This window comes from Thunnus thynnus, chromosome 19 (genome assembly GCF_963924715.1).
Source record: "Thunnus thynnus chromosome 19, fThuThy2.1, whole genome shotgun sequence".
NCBI classification, from domain to species: domain Eukaryota; kingdom Metazoa; phylum Chordata; class Actinopteri; order Scombriformes; family Scombridae; genus Thunnus; species Thunnus thynnus.
The window spans coordinates 4,834,958-4,851,733 of record NC_089535.1 but is presented as its reverse complement, the minus strand read 5'-3'; the positions used below and the strand labels follow the sequence as shown (position 1 = coordinate 4,851,733).

The window sequence follows — 16,776 nt, the reverse complement described above, 5'->3', positions numbered from 1 at the left end:
TGCAAAAAATGGATTTAAAAGTTTATCTGAAGCTAATAAGAAGCTTCAGCGTCCAAATGAGTCAAATCAAGTAGATATCTTTCAACATTACAGTCTTTTTAGTGCCAAAGTCCCTCTTTTTGTTACTATACTTCCACCGCAGCTCAACAGGGAAACACAAAGAGGGAATTTGATGCTAAAAAGACTGTAAATGTGTCAGATATCCACTTGATATGACTAACTCAGACTGCTGAAGCCTCATAGAAGCTTCACATCAACTTTTAAATGACTGTGTGGACACACTGTGGATTTTGGCCTCCATCACTTACATTGAAAGCACATTTGAAGGATCTTTTAATATCCAGTATGAACAGGAGGAATGATTACAGCGAGGAAAACCTCTTTCACTGTTCATATGGACACCTGACTGTTGTTTTAAGACACACTTAAAGAATTGTGAGCCCGTCCTTTATGACTGTCTGTACAGGAGTGAGGTGGAAACACCGCCCTCTACAGACGATGTGTCGCATTGAACGTGGGCCTGTTTCACATGCAAGATCACTCCAGTCCACCTTAAATGTTTGTGACAATCATGGCGTTTTTCCGTGATGGGGTGGTTGGGGAGGGTGAGTGTGGTGGCCTGCCCCGCCCTGATTGAACACTGACTCGACGCTATCTGCCGCTGTGTACCACGGAGGGAACTTCACTGTCAAAAGTACACAGACATTATCAACTCCTGATCAGTACTAAGTCCAATGATCAGCACTGCCTTCCTGGTCTCTGCATGGTTGCATCGCGACTCCTGCACAAAGCACCCAGACTGCATGAAGGCTTGAAGGCTGATTGGGGTTTGCTGCAATCGAGCTAGTCCGTGTTGACACAAAAAAGAAAGAAAAAGAAAACAGAAAAGTTAGGCCGGTGGTATCGCAGTCATGTCCGGACAACCAAGATTCGTGAGCCCGTTTCACAGACCTCAGTGTCTGGCTGCTGCAGCTCCGGCGGGGAAAGCCAAGTTTACGCACCCTGGCAAAGCTATCCTGGCAGGTAAGAAAAGTTTGTACCGGACCGTGCAGGAGCAAGTTTTTCTGCAGGCGCTCCTGCACACAACACACACACACACACACTTACACTAACACACACAAGCTGTTCAACTTGTTTACAAGTTTTATTACTGAGTCTCAATCTGCAGATGAGGTCAAAGGCCTCGGCTGCAATTACACAGATCTTAAAGTGCCCCCTCTACAAAAAAAAAAAAATGTGTTTGGTTTATTGTGACTTTAATGTTTCAGTTTCACTGTGCAGAACGATGTCTGTGCAGAGTTTTACACTGAAGGGCTTTTTTTAAACATTCAACTGCTAAAACTAGAAAGTCTCTCTGAACTAATTGAAAATGTAATTTTTAGGGGCGGGCCTACAAGCATGACTTGTGACATCACAACTGGTTTGGAGCCAATCATGGTCTAATATTCAATTTACACAAGCCTCCAGTGCACAAACACTAAAAATGGACTTTACAGTGATGTTTTAGACATCTTTAGGGTTTTTTTTGAGCATCACAACCGCCGCAAAATGACTCGTTTTGCTATCATATCAGCATTTGATCCATTCGGTCTGATCAAATTTGAATCCGAATCATTTTATCCCATTCAAGTTAGCGACGGGCTAAACAAGAAGTTAGCCAGCTCACTCCTGAATGATGACAAAGCCCATCTGACGTCACCGCAACCCGCTTGAAGGCGGCTCAGGCAGACTTTGACCCGACTGGTCCATTTTGGGCCTGACTCGGCTCACCTTGGCGCATTTAAACTAGTAATGGAAATGCAAATCAATGCGGCATGGTTTGGCTTGGTGCGGCCAAAAGTGCCAATGGAAAAAGGCTACTTATGTTCAGCAGGAACACTTTAAAAATTAAATATTTATGAATATTTTCATATTCATAGATTCAGAATTTGTAATGAGGGAGAAGAAATGGACACCATATTGAATATTTTACTATGGTAATTTTACTTTTTCTGTGGGGAAAAAAACCCCAAATTGGACACACATTATTGTTCCAGAGTATTTTTTTATGGTACATGTATGAAGGGGATATTTAAATGCATAGGAACAGGGCTGCCACAAACGATTATTTTCATTATCCATTTTCTTGAATAATCGTTATGTCTATAAAATATCAGAGAATTGTGAAAAATGCCTGTTATAATTTCCCAGAGTCAAAGTAATGTAAGATAATCAGTTTACTATCATGTATGACAAAGAAAAGCAATAAATCATCACATATGAGAAGCAGAAACCAGTAAATATTTGGCATTTTTGATGAAAAAATGACGATTAATCGTCAACTATTTTTGATAGAATCGAATAATTTTCTGTGGGTTTAATTAATCGATTAATCGTTGCAGTTCTACATATTTTTGTGCACTGCAGGCAGGAGAAAGTGGTACAGATGTAGTTCACGTTTGCTTTTAGAGCTGCAGCGATTAGCCGATTAATCGCTTAGTTGTTCGAAACAAAATGCAACTGTTTTGATAACTGATCAACCGTCTAAATTGTAAATTGAAATATTAAATCGAATTAAGGCTGCAACTAACAATCATTTTCATTATTGATTAATCTGACAATTATTTTCTCTTTCTTATTTTTAGTGATTGATTCTTTGTTTGGTTTATAAAACACCTGAGTACAGTGAAAAACGACCATCACAGTTTCCAAGAGCCCAAAGTGATGTCATCAAAACTTAACATTTTTTTTCTCCTACCATCATGATGTAAGACAGAAAACACAGCAAATCTCACATTTGAGAGCCTAAAACTGTCAGCTGTTTGGCATTTTTGCTTAAAAAGTGACTCAAAAGATTAATTTCCTGTCAATCAACTAACTGATTAAACGACTAATCATTGCAACTCTAAATAGGATATCATAAGGTTTTGGAAATTGTGAATTTTCTCCTACTTTAAAGCGTTTCATTGAAAAAATGATCAATTGAGAAATAAAACAGCAGATTAATTGATAATGATAATAATAGTTGCAGCTCTATTTGCTTTTCTCTTCATAGTAGGAACAAAAACAACGAAAGCAAGTGGAAATCTGTGCGAGAATCCTGTTGCACCACAGAAATTGCTTTCATTTTAGACCAGATTTATGGCTAATCTCATTAATTTTCTTCTACCTTATTAGTTTTACCAGACCTGCCATGACAGATAATCTCAGCCTCTCGGCCTACAGTGGCAAAACTTGGCTTGGAGCTTGATGTTGGACTGTCTGGTATGTCCTCTGAGATGTGTAAACGTTAGCCAAAGACGCTTTTCAAAGAAATCTGACTGACATGAACTTTGATATCAGTTAATCATTGACAGCTGCTCAAACTCCACACAGAGCACTAAAGGCAATCATTATCAGTAATTATTGCAACATCAATAGGAAGTAAGAAAGAGCTGACGACTGCTGAATCAGCGGTGCTATCGATCGTGTTTGAGCCATATAAAAGTTCAACAGTAAAGCTCGGTTGTCTCTAGTTTTAACATGCATTAACTCTCAGCGGTTCGGTTGACGTTTTTCTGTTGACCTGCTGCCCTCGTACTGTGTGCTGAGAGGACTCAGTGAGGCCCGGGCCTTCATGTTCAGCTCCGCGAGCCACGATGACAAAGCACATTGCTCTGTCAGCCCCAGCACACATTCACCTGGGTTACAACACGCCTGTCACAAGTACAAGTCAGGACCTTTTGCAAACAAGCACGAGCGGTCAAGATGGATTATCAGTGGCATGGATCATTAAATACTACTAGATAGATGGTGTTTTTTAGTATTGTTATGATATTAATGCTGGGTTCAAGTCATGTCAGTTATCGTAATTATGAGTTTTTAACCTGTAAATAAAGTCAGTACTGTATTCGAATTGGCACTTTTTATTTGGAAGTGCCTGAAAAATGAGAAAACAGGGATGCCTCAAGTGAGCAGAAGTCCCTCGTTCAATGTAATTAAACCAAAATTTAATGGGTAAAATGTGATTTTTGTCAACGCACAGTATTTTAAACTCTCACAAGGCCAACTCAGTTATCATACAACCCTCCTGAGTTGTCAGATGATGTTGCTAACGTTTGAAGTGAATCCTGCATAAGCGTGACATGTAAGGACGACCCCAAAAATTAAGATGAACAAACGAAACACACGGCTCACTTTGTTTACACTCTATGAATCCTGATAGTAGTGTGAGCTGATAGGATGACGTGGCAGCTATCAGACAGTCACAAGTGGCCACTCTCTGGCTGGAAGAGAAATGACTCAGTCACATGCCAAGGCTTTATAAAAACCACTGATCCCCATTGAAGCAGACAGAGTAGATATTACTCTGTGGGTAAACTCTGGAGTAATCTTTATTGATATGTTTCTTTTATTGTGGTTATCTTCAAAACCAAATCTAAAAAAATGCTAAAACAGCACTTAAAAGGAATAATTTGACTTTTTCTTGAGGAGAGAGGATGGATACCACTCTCATCTCTCATGTCTGTATGGTTAATAAGATGCTAGAACCAGAAATGGTTTGTCTTAGCTTAGCATAAAGACTGGAAACTTCTAGCCTGTCTCTGTCACAGGAAGTCACTGTGAAGCAATTATCTACTAGATAACGCCAGTAAAACCGCAACTTGTGCCTACAGCTTAAACAAACAAAATGTAGTGTGTTAATTAGTGAACTTTAAAGGTGCTAGAAAGTGGATTTCTTTCAACCTTTGGACAGACCCAGGCTAACTGTTTCCCCCAGTTTCCAGTCCCGATGCTAAGCTAAGCTAACTAGCAGCTGTCTACTGGTTGTAGCTTCACATTTAATGGGCAAATAAATGTGATAAAAGTGTGACAGTAAAAATACAACTTAACATCTCAACATTAGATAGTAAGATTGTTGTTAAAATAGAATTATGAGTGATAATTAATGCAAACTTTATAAATTAATGACACCTACTAGCATAACTAAATCCTTAAATTACTGTAATCACACATTATTCTGGCCTTAATCATCAAAATATCATTGAATGGATTTGACTCACAGCTTTCTGTTTTGATTGTAAACATATAAGTGGAAAACATTATGATACAGGTGAGTCAAAAACATAACATGACCGGCACTTTTTATACCAGACATTTTGACTCGTCCCAGCAGGGAAAACTCAGGTGGAACCAAATTTATAATCAATGGTTTTGTTCCATTTAAGTCGCCCTGTTAGCCATGAAAGCGAGCCAGCATACACAATACCAGGACCCTGACACCTGCAAAGCAGCCATTAACAAAAAGTCTGTCTTGCAGTGTCCTAGTAGCCTACAGGGTTAAGACGCATATTACATAACTGCAGCGTGTGCAGGTCATTTCCTGCCTCATACCTTTCCTATCCTGGCTCTCTGTGCACTTTAGACTGTCAAATAAAGACAAAAATACCAAAATCTTTAAAAAGAATAAATGTCTGTCTTGATAAAGGTGTCTCAGAGGATTTTGGTGTCTCAATTAAAGCTGCAACCAGCTGTTTTTTATTGATTAATCTGCATTCATTATTTTCCAGATTAATCATTTGTTCTACAAAACATCAAGAACCTGTGAAAAGCGCACAAGGTGACGTCGTTAAACATCTTGTTTTGTCTGACCAAAACCCCCAAAATCCTAAGAACACAGAGCCATCAAATCATCAGAATTTTTGCTTGAAGAAAACCTTAAACAATTAATCGAATATCAAAGTAGTTGATGATTAATTTTTTTTCGATCGACTGATCGTTGCAGCTTCTTCTGTTGAGTTTTGTGTTACTGTTGCATTAGTGAGACCTCTCCTCACACTTGTCAAAGTGTCCATACGTGTTGGACTTGATAAACTGGTTCCTTTATCTTTTTCCAGCTGCTTGAATACCGAGGACGTGATGCAGGTACAACATGGAGGCTTTGTTTGCAGATGATGATGATGATGATGATGTGGACTGTTTTTGAATCTGCTTTAATTTGTAGTTACAGCTATAGTTGTAAAGCCAGCATCTAACCAAAGGCCTGGGTGTGTCATAAACAACACTTTTAAAGATTTCCAGTTTGGTAGTTTGGTGTCTTTGTGGAAAAAACAAACAAAAAAACAGACTTGAGTTGAATTATAATCTTAGGATCGTACATGCACAAGCAGCCTGACTTGCATGTCTGAGTGTAGGCTACAACTATTTGTGTGTTGGGTTTCTCTGCATGGCATTTTGGTAGAAAGAATGCATGTTAAACCTCAAGCATCAACAAAGAGCCCTTTTATAAATTGGTAAAGAAGATGAAATCATGCTTGTATAAGTGTTTTCTCCAAGTTGCCTTAAAAAAAAACTTCTGCTGTTCACACGAAAGCTTCTTTTTTTTATCAGTTTTCTGTTGAATTTTTACCACTGCTGCAAAAAAAACTGATAATTTTAACAAATACTTTCAAGTCAAGCCTTAAATAAACATAAAGCTGAGCTGACTGAATCCAGGCAGACATAGTTGGATTATTTGTCCAATTTTTTCAAACTTTTTTGTTGTTTTTTGTTTCAGAAACCTTTTCGTTTCCTTTCCTCCACTTTATGCAAACTCCTAAGTGCATCAGAGTGAGTGGACGACTAACTGACTGCTGGTCTGTGTTGATGAGCGGTAATGTAGTGAACAATATGTGCTCTGAAGGCTACACACCCCCTTGATTTTGGCCTGAGGCCAAGGGGAGTATCTCTAAGTTCAGTCACACTGAGATCAGCCGAGCCAATCAGTAGCCGGCTGCGTGTTTGCTGTTGAACTGCAGATGTGTGAGCGCCAGAGTTTTAAGGTGGAGCTGGTTTGTTGGTGAAATATCGTAAAGCAAACATGCATGCAGCAATCTTTTACAATGTAGACTTCTTCTGATGACAACTAATGTGCACCTTGCTTAAAACTTACAACTTATCTTTTACTTAGAAATTTTTACTGTATTTTACTTCATTTCTGCAGTATTACTTCGTATTTTCAGTGCTAATTTTATTAATTTTTAAATATCTCTTTTATTTGCTGCCTTTGTTTTTAATATTCCTATTTATTATTTTATGTGTATTTTTCATTATTAGTGAAGCACATTGTCTTGCATCTTTTTGTATGAAATGTGCAATATAAACAAAGTTTTACTATTAAATGTGAAAAAATACTGAAAGAATACTTTTAAAGTACAAGTTAGTATGATTAATTATTAACCTTCCCTATTTAAATCAAGAAATTGTATTTTGAAAGTAGATTGTAAAGAAAACCTTGATTTTTACAATCATAATTGGTTTTATGAATGTTTTTGTCTGTGAGTGCTTGGTGTGTTGGTGCAGTTTGTCAAATTAAAGCTTCTTTCTTCTTGAAAATGCACTGGTGTAGTGTTGACAGAAGAAACTTGTTCATGTTTTTGTCTCTCTCTTGTTTAAAATCTGTGCTTAATGGCGTGTTTTTTCTGATTCTCTGATATTTCAGGTGGAATCGCAGGAGGCATCGAGATCTGTATCACCTTCCCTACAGAGTACGTTAAAACACAGCTGCAGCTCGACGAGAAGGCGAATCCTCCAAAATACAAAGGCATCGGTGAGTTTATGTTCAATGTCTTGTTTTTATACCTGAACTATTCAACTTAGTTGTTGAGTGTGACTTTAATTTCATTGCTATGATCACATGTGATGATAATACAACCATATTTCCTTTACACTTTTTTTATACACTTACCCAAGCGTTATTGAATAGTTTCATTCAGCTCCGCTCAGAATTTCCGTAGTTTGCATATATCAGATATAATCAGTTAATGCCGAGACAAAAACATTAGGAAGTGACTGTTTTGAGTGTAATTGTTGTCTACAGCTGTTCACCGTGGTTGTTGATTCATGATTGATGTTGTTGATTAATTAGCAGTCGTCTCAATTGACCAAAGAGTCCAAAGTATCAATGCTGTACATGCTTTTAGATTTCATTAAATATCTTGTTTGACTAACAATCCATTGTGAGTTCTGACGTTGTGTTATTGCAGAATTTAGTGGACACATGAACAAACAGATGTGTGTTTGTGTAGTAAGTTAGTTTGATAAGAGTTTGTGAACTTTGGCATAGTGGATGTTTGTCTGCAGAAACTCAGTATGAATGGCTGTTGTTTTAGCTGCAATAGACACATGTGGAACCCACAAATTCCCTGTTCTCTTCTTTTAACAACTTCACCTTTTATATCAGGATTTCTGTAACAATGCAGCTGCTGATTTATCGAGTGAGCTTTTCTGGGCAGCAGTGAAATAGTCTTTTGCTACAAGTACAATAAATCAGTGTCTTGCCTTGTTTTCATATTACTTATCTCTTCTTTTTTCATTTATCCCACCCTCTCTTCCCTGTTCTTTCTCCCACAGTTGACTGTGTGAAGCAGACGGTGAACAGTCATGGGGTGAGGGGTCTTTACAGAGGTCTAAGCTCACTGCTTTATGGCTCTATACCTAAAGCAGCTGTCAGGTAATATATTTATGTGAAATAGGGCTGTTCTCTATTAATTCATTGTTTGGTCTTTAAAATGTCAGAAAATAGTGAAAAGTTACCATTATAATTTTCCAGAGTCAAAGGAGATGTTCTCATATGTCTTGTTTTTTCCAACTAACAGTCCAAACAACAAAGATATTCAGTTTACAGTCATTTATGACAAAGAAAAAGCATGAAATCATCACATTTGAGAAACTGAAACCAGCTAATTTTTGCATAAAAATGACTAAAACAATTAATCAATTATCAAAACTGTTGCTTTAAATGTGAAACACAGACACCTTATTTCCAATGTAGCTACATGAGGCATCCTTTATAAAGTGTTTTTAAGTTGTAAAACTGAAACAATTAATCGTTTAATTGATTTGTTAACCTGCAACAATTTAGATAACTGATTAATTGTTAAAGTTATTTATCAACCAAAAAAATCTTGTTGGTTGGACAAAACAAGAGCTTTCGAAACTGTGATGAACAACTTTGTGAAATGAATGTTAAGTGCAGCCCTTATAAACTGACAAATATTTATTAATGATGTTTAGGTTGGCAGGTAATTTGGCAGGTATTTATCCCCCCTGTAAAGCCACTACAAATTATAAACCCTTTACAAAGGGTACCTTAGAAAAAGGTACATATTATTTTCTAATTATGGTCATTAATCTTGTTTTTATTCTCTATTAACTTACAGATTTGGAGTGTTTGAGTTCCTTAGTAATAAGATGCGTGATGAAAGCGGTAAACTGGACAGCAAGCGAGGATTCTTATGTGGTCTTGGTGCTGGAGTTGCAGAGGCTGTCGTCGTAGTCTGTCCTATGGAGACAGTAAAGGTAAAAAAAAAACTGGGTTAAAGTATAAACACAACACTGACGCTATAATATCACCTTATATAACTGATATGGCCAATGTGTCAGCAAACAATTGGAACAACTGACAGTTCCAGTTAGACGTGGAACATCATTAGCAATCATTTGGAGCTGTGATTTTGGCCACATGGTGAATATAAGTCAAATTTTAACCCTCATTTTTGCTCAGTTTTGGGCTTCATGAACTCTTGAGAAAAGCTGCTAAATGCCACACTTAGTTTGCTGCTAGTAGCTAACTATGCCTTTCTGCTGTTTGGTGCTTAGCAGGTAGCGTATCATGGCTTTACCAGAGCTTTTTTGCTGAAAATGACTACCTGTGTCCAGATAAGGTTTATGAGCACTGTACGAAGTGAATAAATCAATAAAGTTGTAGGCGGTGAAACCAAAACAATGAGCTGAAAGGTGCTAAAATGCTTAATAGAGCTGAGGGGGACTGCAGAGTTGGGATAAATCTCTGTGGGTTGATCAAAAGCAAAGAAAGAAATTTCAAAGAAAGAAAAACAAGTGTGCCTCATATTAAAAAATATAAACATGTACTGTATGTACAGCATATATACAGACAGTATACATATGCAAAAACATACACATGAATGTAGACAACCAAGTAGAACAAATCCAGCACTTTAAAGACAATAAAACTAATCAAATGCACAGGAAACCAGGAAGGTTTTCAGTCTACTTTAAACACTGTTAATGTTGGAGCACATCTAATACAATCTGGCAATGTATTCCAGCAGCTGGGACCAAAAAAAAACCAAAAGCTGCTTCACCAACTTTAGTTTTAACTTTTGGAACAACTACAAGGCCTGAGCCAGAAGACCTATGAGGTCTGATAGGTTCATTTTGAATGAGTAGGTCTGAGAGGGACTGTGGGCCATTTAGAGCTTTATAGACAAGGAGGAAAATGTTGTCAATTCTTAAACTAACTGGTAGCCAATGGAGAGATTTGAGAACAAGTGTAATGTGATCAGATTTGTTCTTTCCTGTTAGGATTTTACACTACATCTACTTTTTTCCCTTTGTTAATATAAAAATATTGATTAGCGCAGCTTTAATCTTGTGTTGCAGGTTTAACATTAAAGGACCAAGAAAGGTTTTCAGACTTTATTCACTTCTCCTGCTTCTGAATGTAGGCTTATAAGAGGCAACTGGCCAACCAAAGACACACAGCTACATACTCTGTAATTTTTATTCTCAACTGGAAAAATGTTTCAAAATGGACCTTTGACCATTGTGTAACTAAAAAAGTCTGCAGACAACATGTCTATGTACAGGAGACAGGGTTTCCACTCGACTTTAGTTTGCGCCATTAAAGTCATGGAAAGAACACGCTCAGGATACAGTTCAGGACATGCTTCTAAATTCAGTTACTTCTCTAATACCCTTGTGTCTAAATTGGTCATTTATGAACTAAACAGAATCCTACTGACCACCATTACACATCAAAATGTCTCCTGCCTGACGGAAGATGTTCTTTGTGCGTTAAATAAGAAATCTCAAAATGTCATTTCCTGTCTTTGTCGATTTCGTTGTAAATCTGTCATCAAAAGCAGAAAGGAAAGTTCCCCCTCACGAGTTAATGATCTATTGTACTTCCACGCAAATAAACTAATGCTGTTTTGCACATTATAGCGTTGCTGTCAGCAGAATCCTAATGTGTCGGATTTTTGCAGCTACTGCAATCGTTTCTGTTTTGATTCTCTGACATTTGCCTTGTTTCATTTATTAATCATTGTTATGATGTCACTTTAGGTCAAATTCATCCATGATCAGACATCAGCGAACCCAAAGTACAAGGGATTTTTCCATGGAGTGAGGGAAATAATTAGATCTGAAGGTAAGGAGGGTTTCTTTATTTGTGCATGGTCAGTAGCTTTTTTACTGCCACCTACTGCTCCATCTCCACCACACGATAGAAAATTACTCTTCAGGATGTTTCTCATGGATTTGAATCATCACATCTATAATTCAGAGGATAATATTATTCTTTAGCTTCATTACTCCTAAAAGTTAATTAATATAAGTGTTGGTGACGTAGAAACGAAACTAGAAAGCTGATAACGCTGATGTATCTTCAGGCCTGAAGGGGACTTATCAAGGCCTAACCGCCACGGTGCTGAAACAAGGCTCCAACCAGGCCATCCGCTTTTATGTCATGACTTCACTGAGGAACTGGTACAAAGGTGAGTGAGTGGATGAATTGTTCTTTATAATCGTCTCATACAACCATCAATGCAGCCAAAGACTCATCGTCTTGTGTATTTTCTAACACCAAGGTGATGACCCCAACAAAGCCATTAACCCTCTGATAACTGGAATGTTTGGAGCTGTTGCTGGTGCTGCCAGTGTGTTTGGAAACACTCCACTGGATGTCATTAAAACCAGAATGCAGGTTTGTTTGAATAACATGTTCACTTCTTCAAAATGTCATAATTCAACCATGAGCATAGTGACTAACATGTATATATGTATGTATGTATGTATGTATGTGTGTTACTCAACAGGGTCTTGAAGCTCACAAGTATAAAAGCACACTGGACTGTGCCGTCAAGATCATGAAGCATGAGGGACCGATGGCGTAAGTTCATATGAAGAGTTGATGTGATTAATGGAGAATAACTGACAGACATTAGAAGGAGTTTGCAATCGCTGGATGTCTCAGAAAGCAGCCTCATAATACTGACGATTGGAGTCTTTTAAGTTGAGCTGCAACGATTCATCAATTAATTGGTTAATCAGCCAACAGAAACTTAATTTGTAACTATTTTGATAATCAAATAGTCTATTTTAGGCATTTATTAAGCAAAGATACCAAACATTTGATGGTTGCAGCTTCTCAAATGTGATGATTTGAGAATACATGATAGTGAATGGAATATCTTTGGGTTTTGGACTGTTTGGACAGTGTTTCCATTTCATAGTTTGTCCTCTAGAGAGCATTTATAGGTTTATTTTTCAACTGTAAAATATCCCACTCAGTTCAGGGACAATTAGCTAATATATTATTTAAGGCTGCAGCTAACGATTATCTTCATTATCGATTAATCTTTTGATTATTTTCTCAATTAATAGATTAGTTGTTTGGTTTATAAAGTGTCAGAAAATGGTGAAAAATGTTGACCGCTGTTTCCCAAAGCCCAATATGCAACCTCAGATATTCAGTTTACGATCATAGAAGGCTACAATGAAACAATTATCAAAACAGTTGGTGATCGACTAATCATTGCTGCTCTAATATTGTTACTGGATTCAGTATCGATCAGGCTCTACCTCCAATCAGTGGCAGTGTATTTTAATTTTCTTACTAGCTGCATTTTTAGAACAATAGAAAAGTTATTTTTTGAGACACAGTTTTTTATCTGATAAAAGCTACTTGACACGCAGCTGCTATGATTATAATGGTTAGCTAACATTTTGCAGTATTTCACCAGGAAAGTATTTTATATTTAGAATTCTTAACTTGGGCAGTACCCAGCCAACCCAAGATTTACTGTCCTTTTAGTGTTAAATTCATTAAACATGCTTCTCCATCTCGACAAGAAGTCAGTTCTTGGGATTGTACTCCTGTGGGATACCTCATGGTACCATCCTGGGACCACTTTTATTCTCCCTCCGCTTGGTTATATAAACATACAGTGATGTGCAAGTTCATATGTTAGTTTTGTATCTGGGACTTACTATGTCTGCCATGACTTTTGGCCACCATTTAGGATGTTTTTAAAATAGTAATAATAAAGTTATTAGTAGTATTAGTTGTAGTGTTGTCATGCCTAGAATAATACATTTCTAGATTACCTCTGTGACTTGTATTTGTTACCTTTTTTTTTGCATCTTTTAGTGCCTGATATTGTCTTGAAATAACATTTTCACTCTCTTTCTTTGTGCCATTCAGGTTCTACAAAGGTACTGTGCCTCGGCTGGGTCGAGTATGTATGGACGTGGCCATAGTCTTCATCATTTATGAGGAAGTTGTGAAGCTCCTCAACGTAGTTTGGAAGACGGACTGAAATGGACACCCCGGTGCTACACAAGCAGGAGTGTTAGGACGGGCCATCCACAATCTAACCCTAACAATGGTCAAGTCCCACACCAATCTCCTTAAACCCTGCTCCTAGGTTCTAATATCTACCTCTAAGTGATTCACAGAAAGAAAGAAAGAAAGGGATTGGTATGTTCTTGATTTTTTTATTTATAACAAAGCTATTGCAAGTGGAATCTGCATGAAAAAAAAGCTCCAGGTTGCAGAATCAATGCTTACACTTTAAATTCCAGAGGGGGGGGAAGTTCCTTAAGAGCTCAGGGAAAGGAACGGGGCATTTATTTAGGACTAGACCTGCTTGACTAGAGAAATGGGAACACTGCTGGTACAGAGAAGTGTCTCACTTACAGTACAGTGCTTTGCGTTCAGTGAAACAAATACTGTATGTACTTAATCAACGAGGAACCAATACCCGACCCAACATAATGTGATTTAGACACTATAGACAAAGAAATTATACTTGAAGATGACAGATGATACCAGAGATCATACATTTTAAAGCCCTTTTTATATGCAAATATTTCAATTTTTGTTTCTTTTTCTTTTTTCTTTTTTTTTTTAAAGACACATTCTCTACCTGATGTCAGAAACATTAAATTCAGATGTGACATGCTGCAAAAGCTAAAGGGTACATTAAGAACTAAATGCCTTAAATCAAGATTGTTAAATTAATCAAGATTGTGGGATTCATGGAGGTGTAGGTTTTTTTTAAAAATTATGTTGCATACGTACACATTTTATTTTGAAATGCGTATTTCCACAAAACAGTTTCACAATAGTTCACTTTTAAGTTGCAGAGCTGTTTTTAAATCAATTAACGTACTAGATTGATGCTATAAAAAGTGCCTATGTATTGTATGATTCATTTTGAGATCTTTTGAGATTAAGAATGATTGAATGTTGTATGTACGTAGTCACTACAGATCCGTTAACAAATATGTACTCAGTTGCACACATTGCAGTGGTGCCAGATGTTTAATTCCAGGCGGTATCTGAGATATTTCTGAATTGTATATATCCTCTCAATTCATTGTAACTGCTAGTATTTCCATTTTTTTATTTTATTTTTTTTTTTTGCTTCTAAAATTTTAATTGCCTTCATTGCATAGACATGCCTGTTTGAGAAATGCCATATATAATAGTGCCTTCCATCTCATTCCATTGAGGACGAGTGGTTCAGGATAGATTTTATTGCAGATTCAGTTTTTAATTTTTTAACTATGTGATATTAATTGCCTTTACTTTTATATCAACTGATAATCCAATGTGCCAACTGCTGCTCAGAGATATAATACCATGTTAAAGACTGGAGTTTGTAGCTTGTGAATCTGGCACGTTTACATGCAATGCAGTTAATTGTTTTGCTCATTACACAATGTTTTGGACGCACAATGTTTACTTTTAAACTACATTTTTCAGCTTGAGCTTCAACCTGACCTTGCATCCATGTAGACATATGTCAGATATTTAAATATCTTTTGGATTTTTCATATTAAAGGATAGAGGTTCATCATGTTTCACGTCATTATTAAAACAACAGTCAGGAGCCCAAATGAACACTGTAACAGGTTTACCTTGCTGTAATCGTTCCTCCTGTTCATACTGACCTTTAGAAGATCCCTTCAAATGCGTTTACAATGTAAGTGATGGCAGACAAAAAAATCCACAGTCCTCGTTTTGTGCAAAAAGATATTCTAAACTTTATCTGAAGGTAGTTTGAGACTTCAGCCACTCAAATGAGTCAAATCAAGTCGATATCTTTGTACTAAAACAACTGGAACTTTGGAAGACTTGACTCAACTTGATGGCCTCAACTTAGCTTTAGATAAAGTTTTGAATATCTTTTTGCATAAAACGAGGACTTTGGATCTTAGTCATCTCTCACATTGTAAGCGCATTAGGAACAGATTTTTTAATGATCAGTATGAACAGGAGGAATGCTTACAGCAAGAAAAAACGGTTTCTCTCTTCATATGGCCTCCTGACTATTGTTTTTAAGACAGACTTGAAAATTGTGAAGCTTTCCTTTAACAGATGAAATTTCCCCAGTAGGTAAAATCCAGTATTGTGCCTTCAGTCTAACGAGTTCTAATATGTATGCTCACAAATAAACATTGGATCGGACCGTTAATGTTGTCGTGTTCATTTCAAATATCATCCAGGTCTCATTTTTACCATTCAGGTCAAGTGCCTTAAAATTGTACTTAAGTGCAGTACTTGAGTAAATGTAAAAACAACAGTCAGGAGCCCAAATGAACATTGAAACCTGTTTTTCTTGCTGTAATTATTCCTCCTGTTCATACTGACCATTAGAAGATCCCTTCATAATGCACTTACATACGTGGCTGAAATTATTGATACCCCTGTATTTTATTAACATAATGCACTGTTCACCATGAACAGTGTTGAAATTAAAAGATATTTTACAATCAATGCATGTCTATGTTTGGTTTACAGTGCAACAAAACAAAAAAGTTGTGAAAATAACTGAATTCCTGCTTATTCTACAAAATATCCTGGACAAAATTATTGGTACCCTTTCGAAGTTGTAAGAAATAATTGATTTGTAGTGATACTTTAAGCAGACTATTATGTTTTAATTAGTATCACGGGTGTTTTAAATCTTATAATCACTCATGCAGCCAGTTTAAAAGGAGAAAAGTACTCTGCTGTTTTGTGCCACTGTGTGCATCACATTGAATATGGAAAACAGAAGGAAAACTAGAGAGTCTGAAGACATTAGAAACAAGATAGTAGCCAAGTATGGTCAGCATAAAGGTTACAAGACCATTTCCCAAGAACTTGATGTTCCTGTTACCAATATTATTAAGAAGTTTAAGGGCCATTGAACTGTAGCCGACATCTCGGGACGTGGTCACAAGAGGAAAATTGGCCTGAGATTGAAAAGAGGAATTGCTTGAGTGGTCAAGAAAGAACCAAAGAAAACTTCAATACAGATCCAAGCTGATCTTAAAGTTCAAGGTACAATAGTTTCAAGTTGCACCATCCGTCGCTGTCTGAATGAAAATGGGCTCCATGGTAGAAAAAAACTTCTAAGAAAGAGAACTTTTGACTTTGCCAAAATGCATGTTGACAAGCTACAGTCCTTCAGGAAGAAAGTGGTTTGGACCGATGAAACAGAATTAGAGCTGTTTGGTAAATCACACCAACCCTATATTTACAGAGGAAAAAATGAAGCCTTAAAAGAACACTATGACAACTGTGAAACATGGAGGAGGCTCAGTGATGTTTTGGGGTTGCTTTGCTGCCTCAGGCACCTTGAATCTGTGCAGCACAATGAAATCAGAAGACTATCAAGGCATTTAGGAGCGAAACATACAGCCCAATGTCAGAAAGCTGTGTCTTAGTCGCAGGTCTTCCAGCAGGATAACGACCCCAAACAT

The 16,776-nt window shown here is 37.1% G+C and overlaps 1 protein-coding gene across 1 annotated transcript; it reads left to right on the top strand.

The window, feature by feature from the left end:
* The first annotated feature begins 489 nt into the window (after window positions 1-489).
* slc25a1b (slc25a1 solute carrier family 25 member 1b) lies at window positions 490-15,503 on the top strand. Its single transcript, XM_067574410.1, has 9 exons — window positions 490-1,023; window positions 7,439-7,546; window positions 8,350-8,449; window positions 9,159-9,297; window positions 11,086-11,170; window positions 11,412-11,516; window positions 11,610-11,725; window positions 11,838-11,911; window positions 13,226-15,503. Exons 1-9 carry the CDS (start codon window positions 912-914, stop codon window positions 13,338-13,340), a joined length of 954 nt encoding a protein of 317 aa, XP_067430511.1. The 5' UTR covers window positions 490-911; the 3' UTR covers window positions 13,341-15,503.
* The last annotated feature ends 1,273 nt before the right edge of the window (window positions 15,504-16,776 follow it).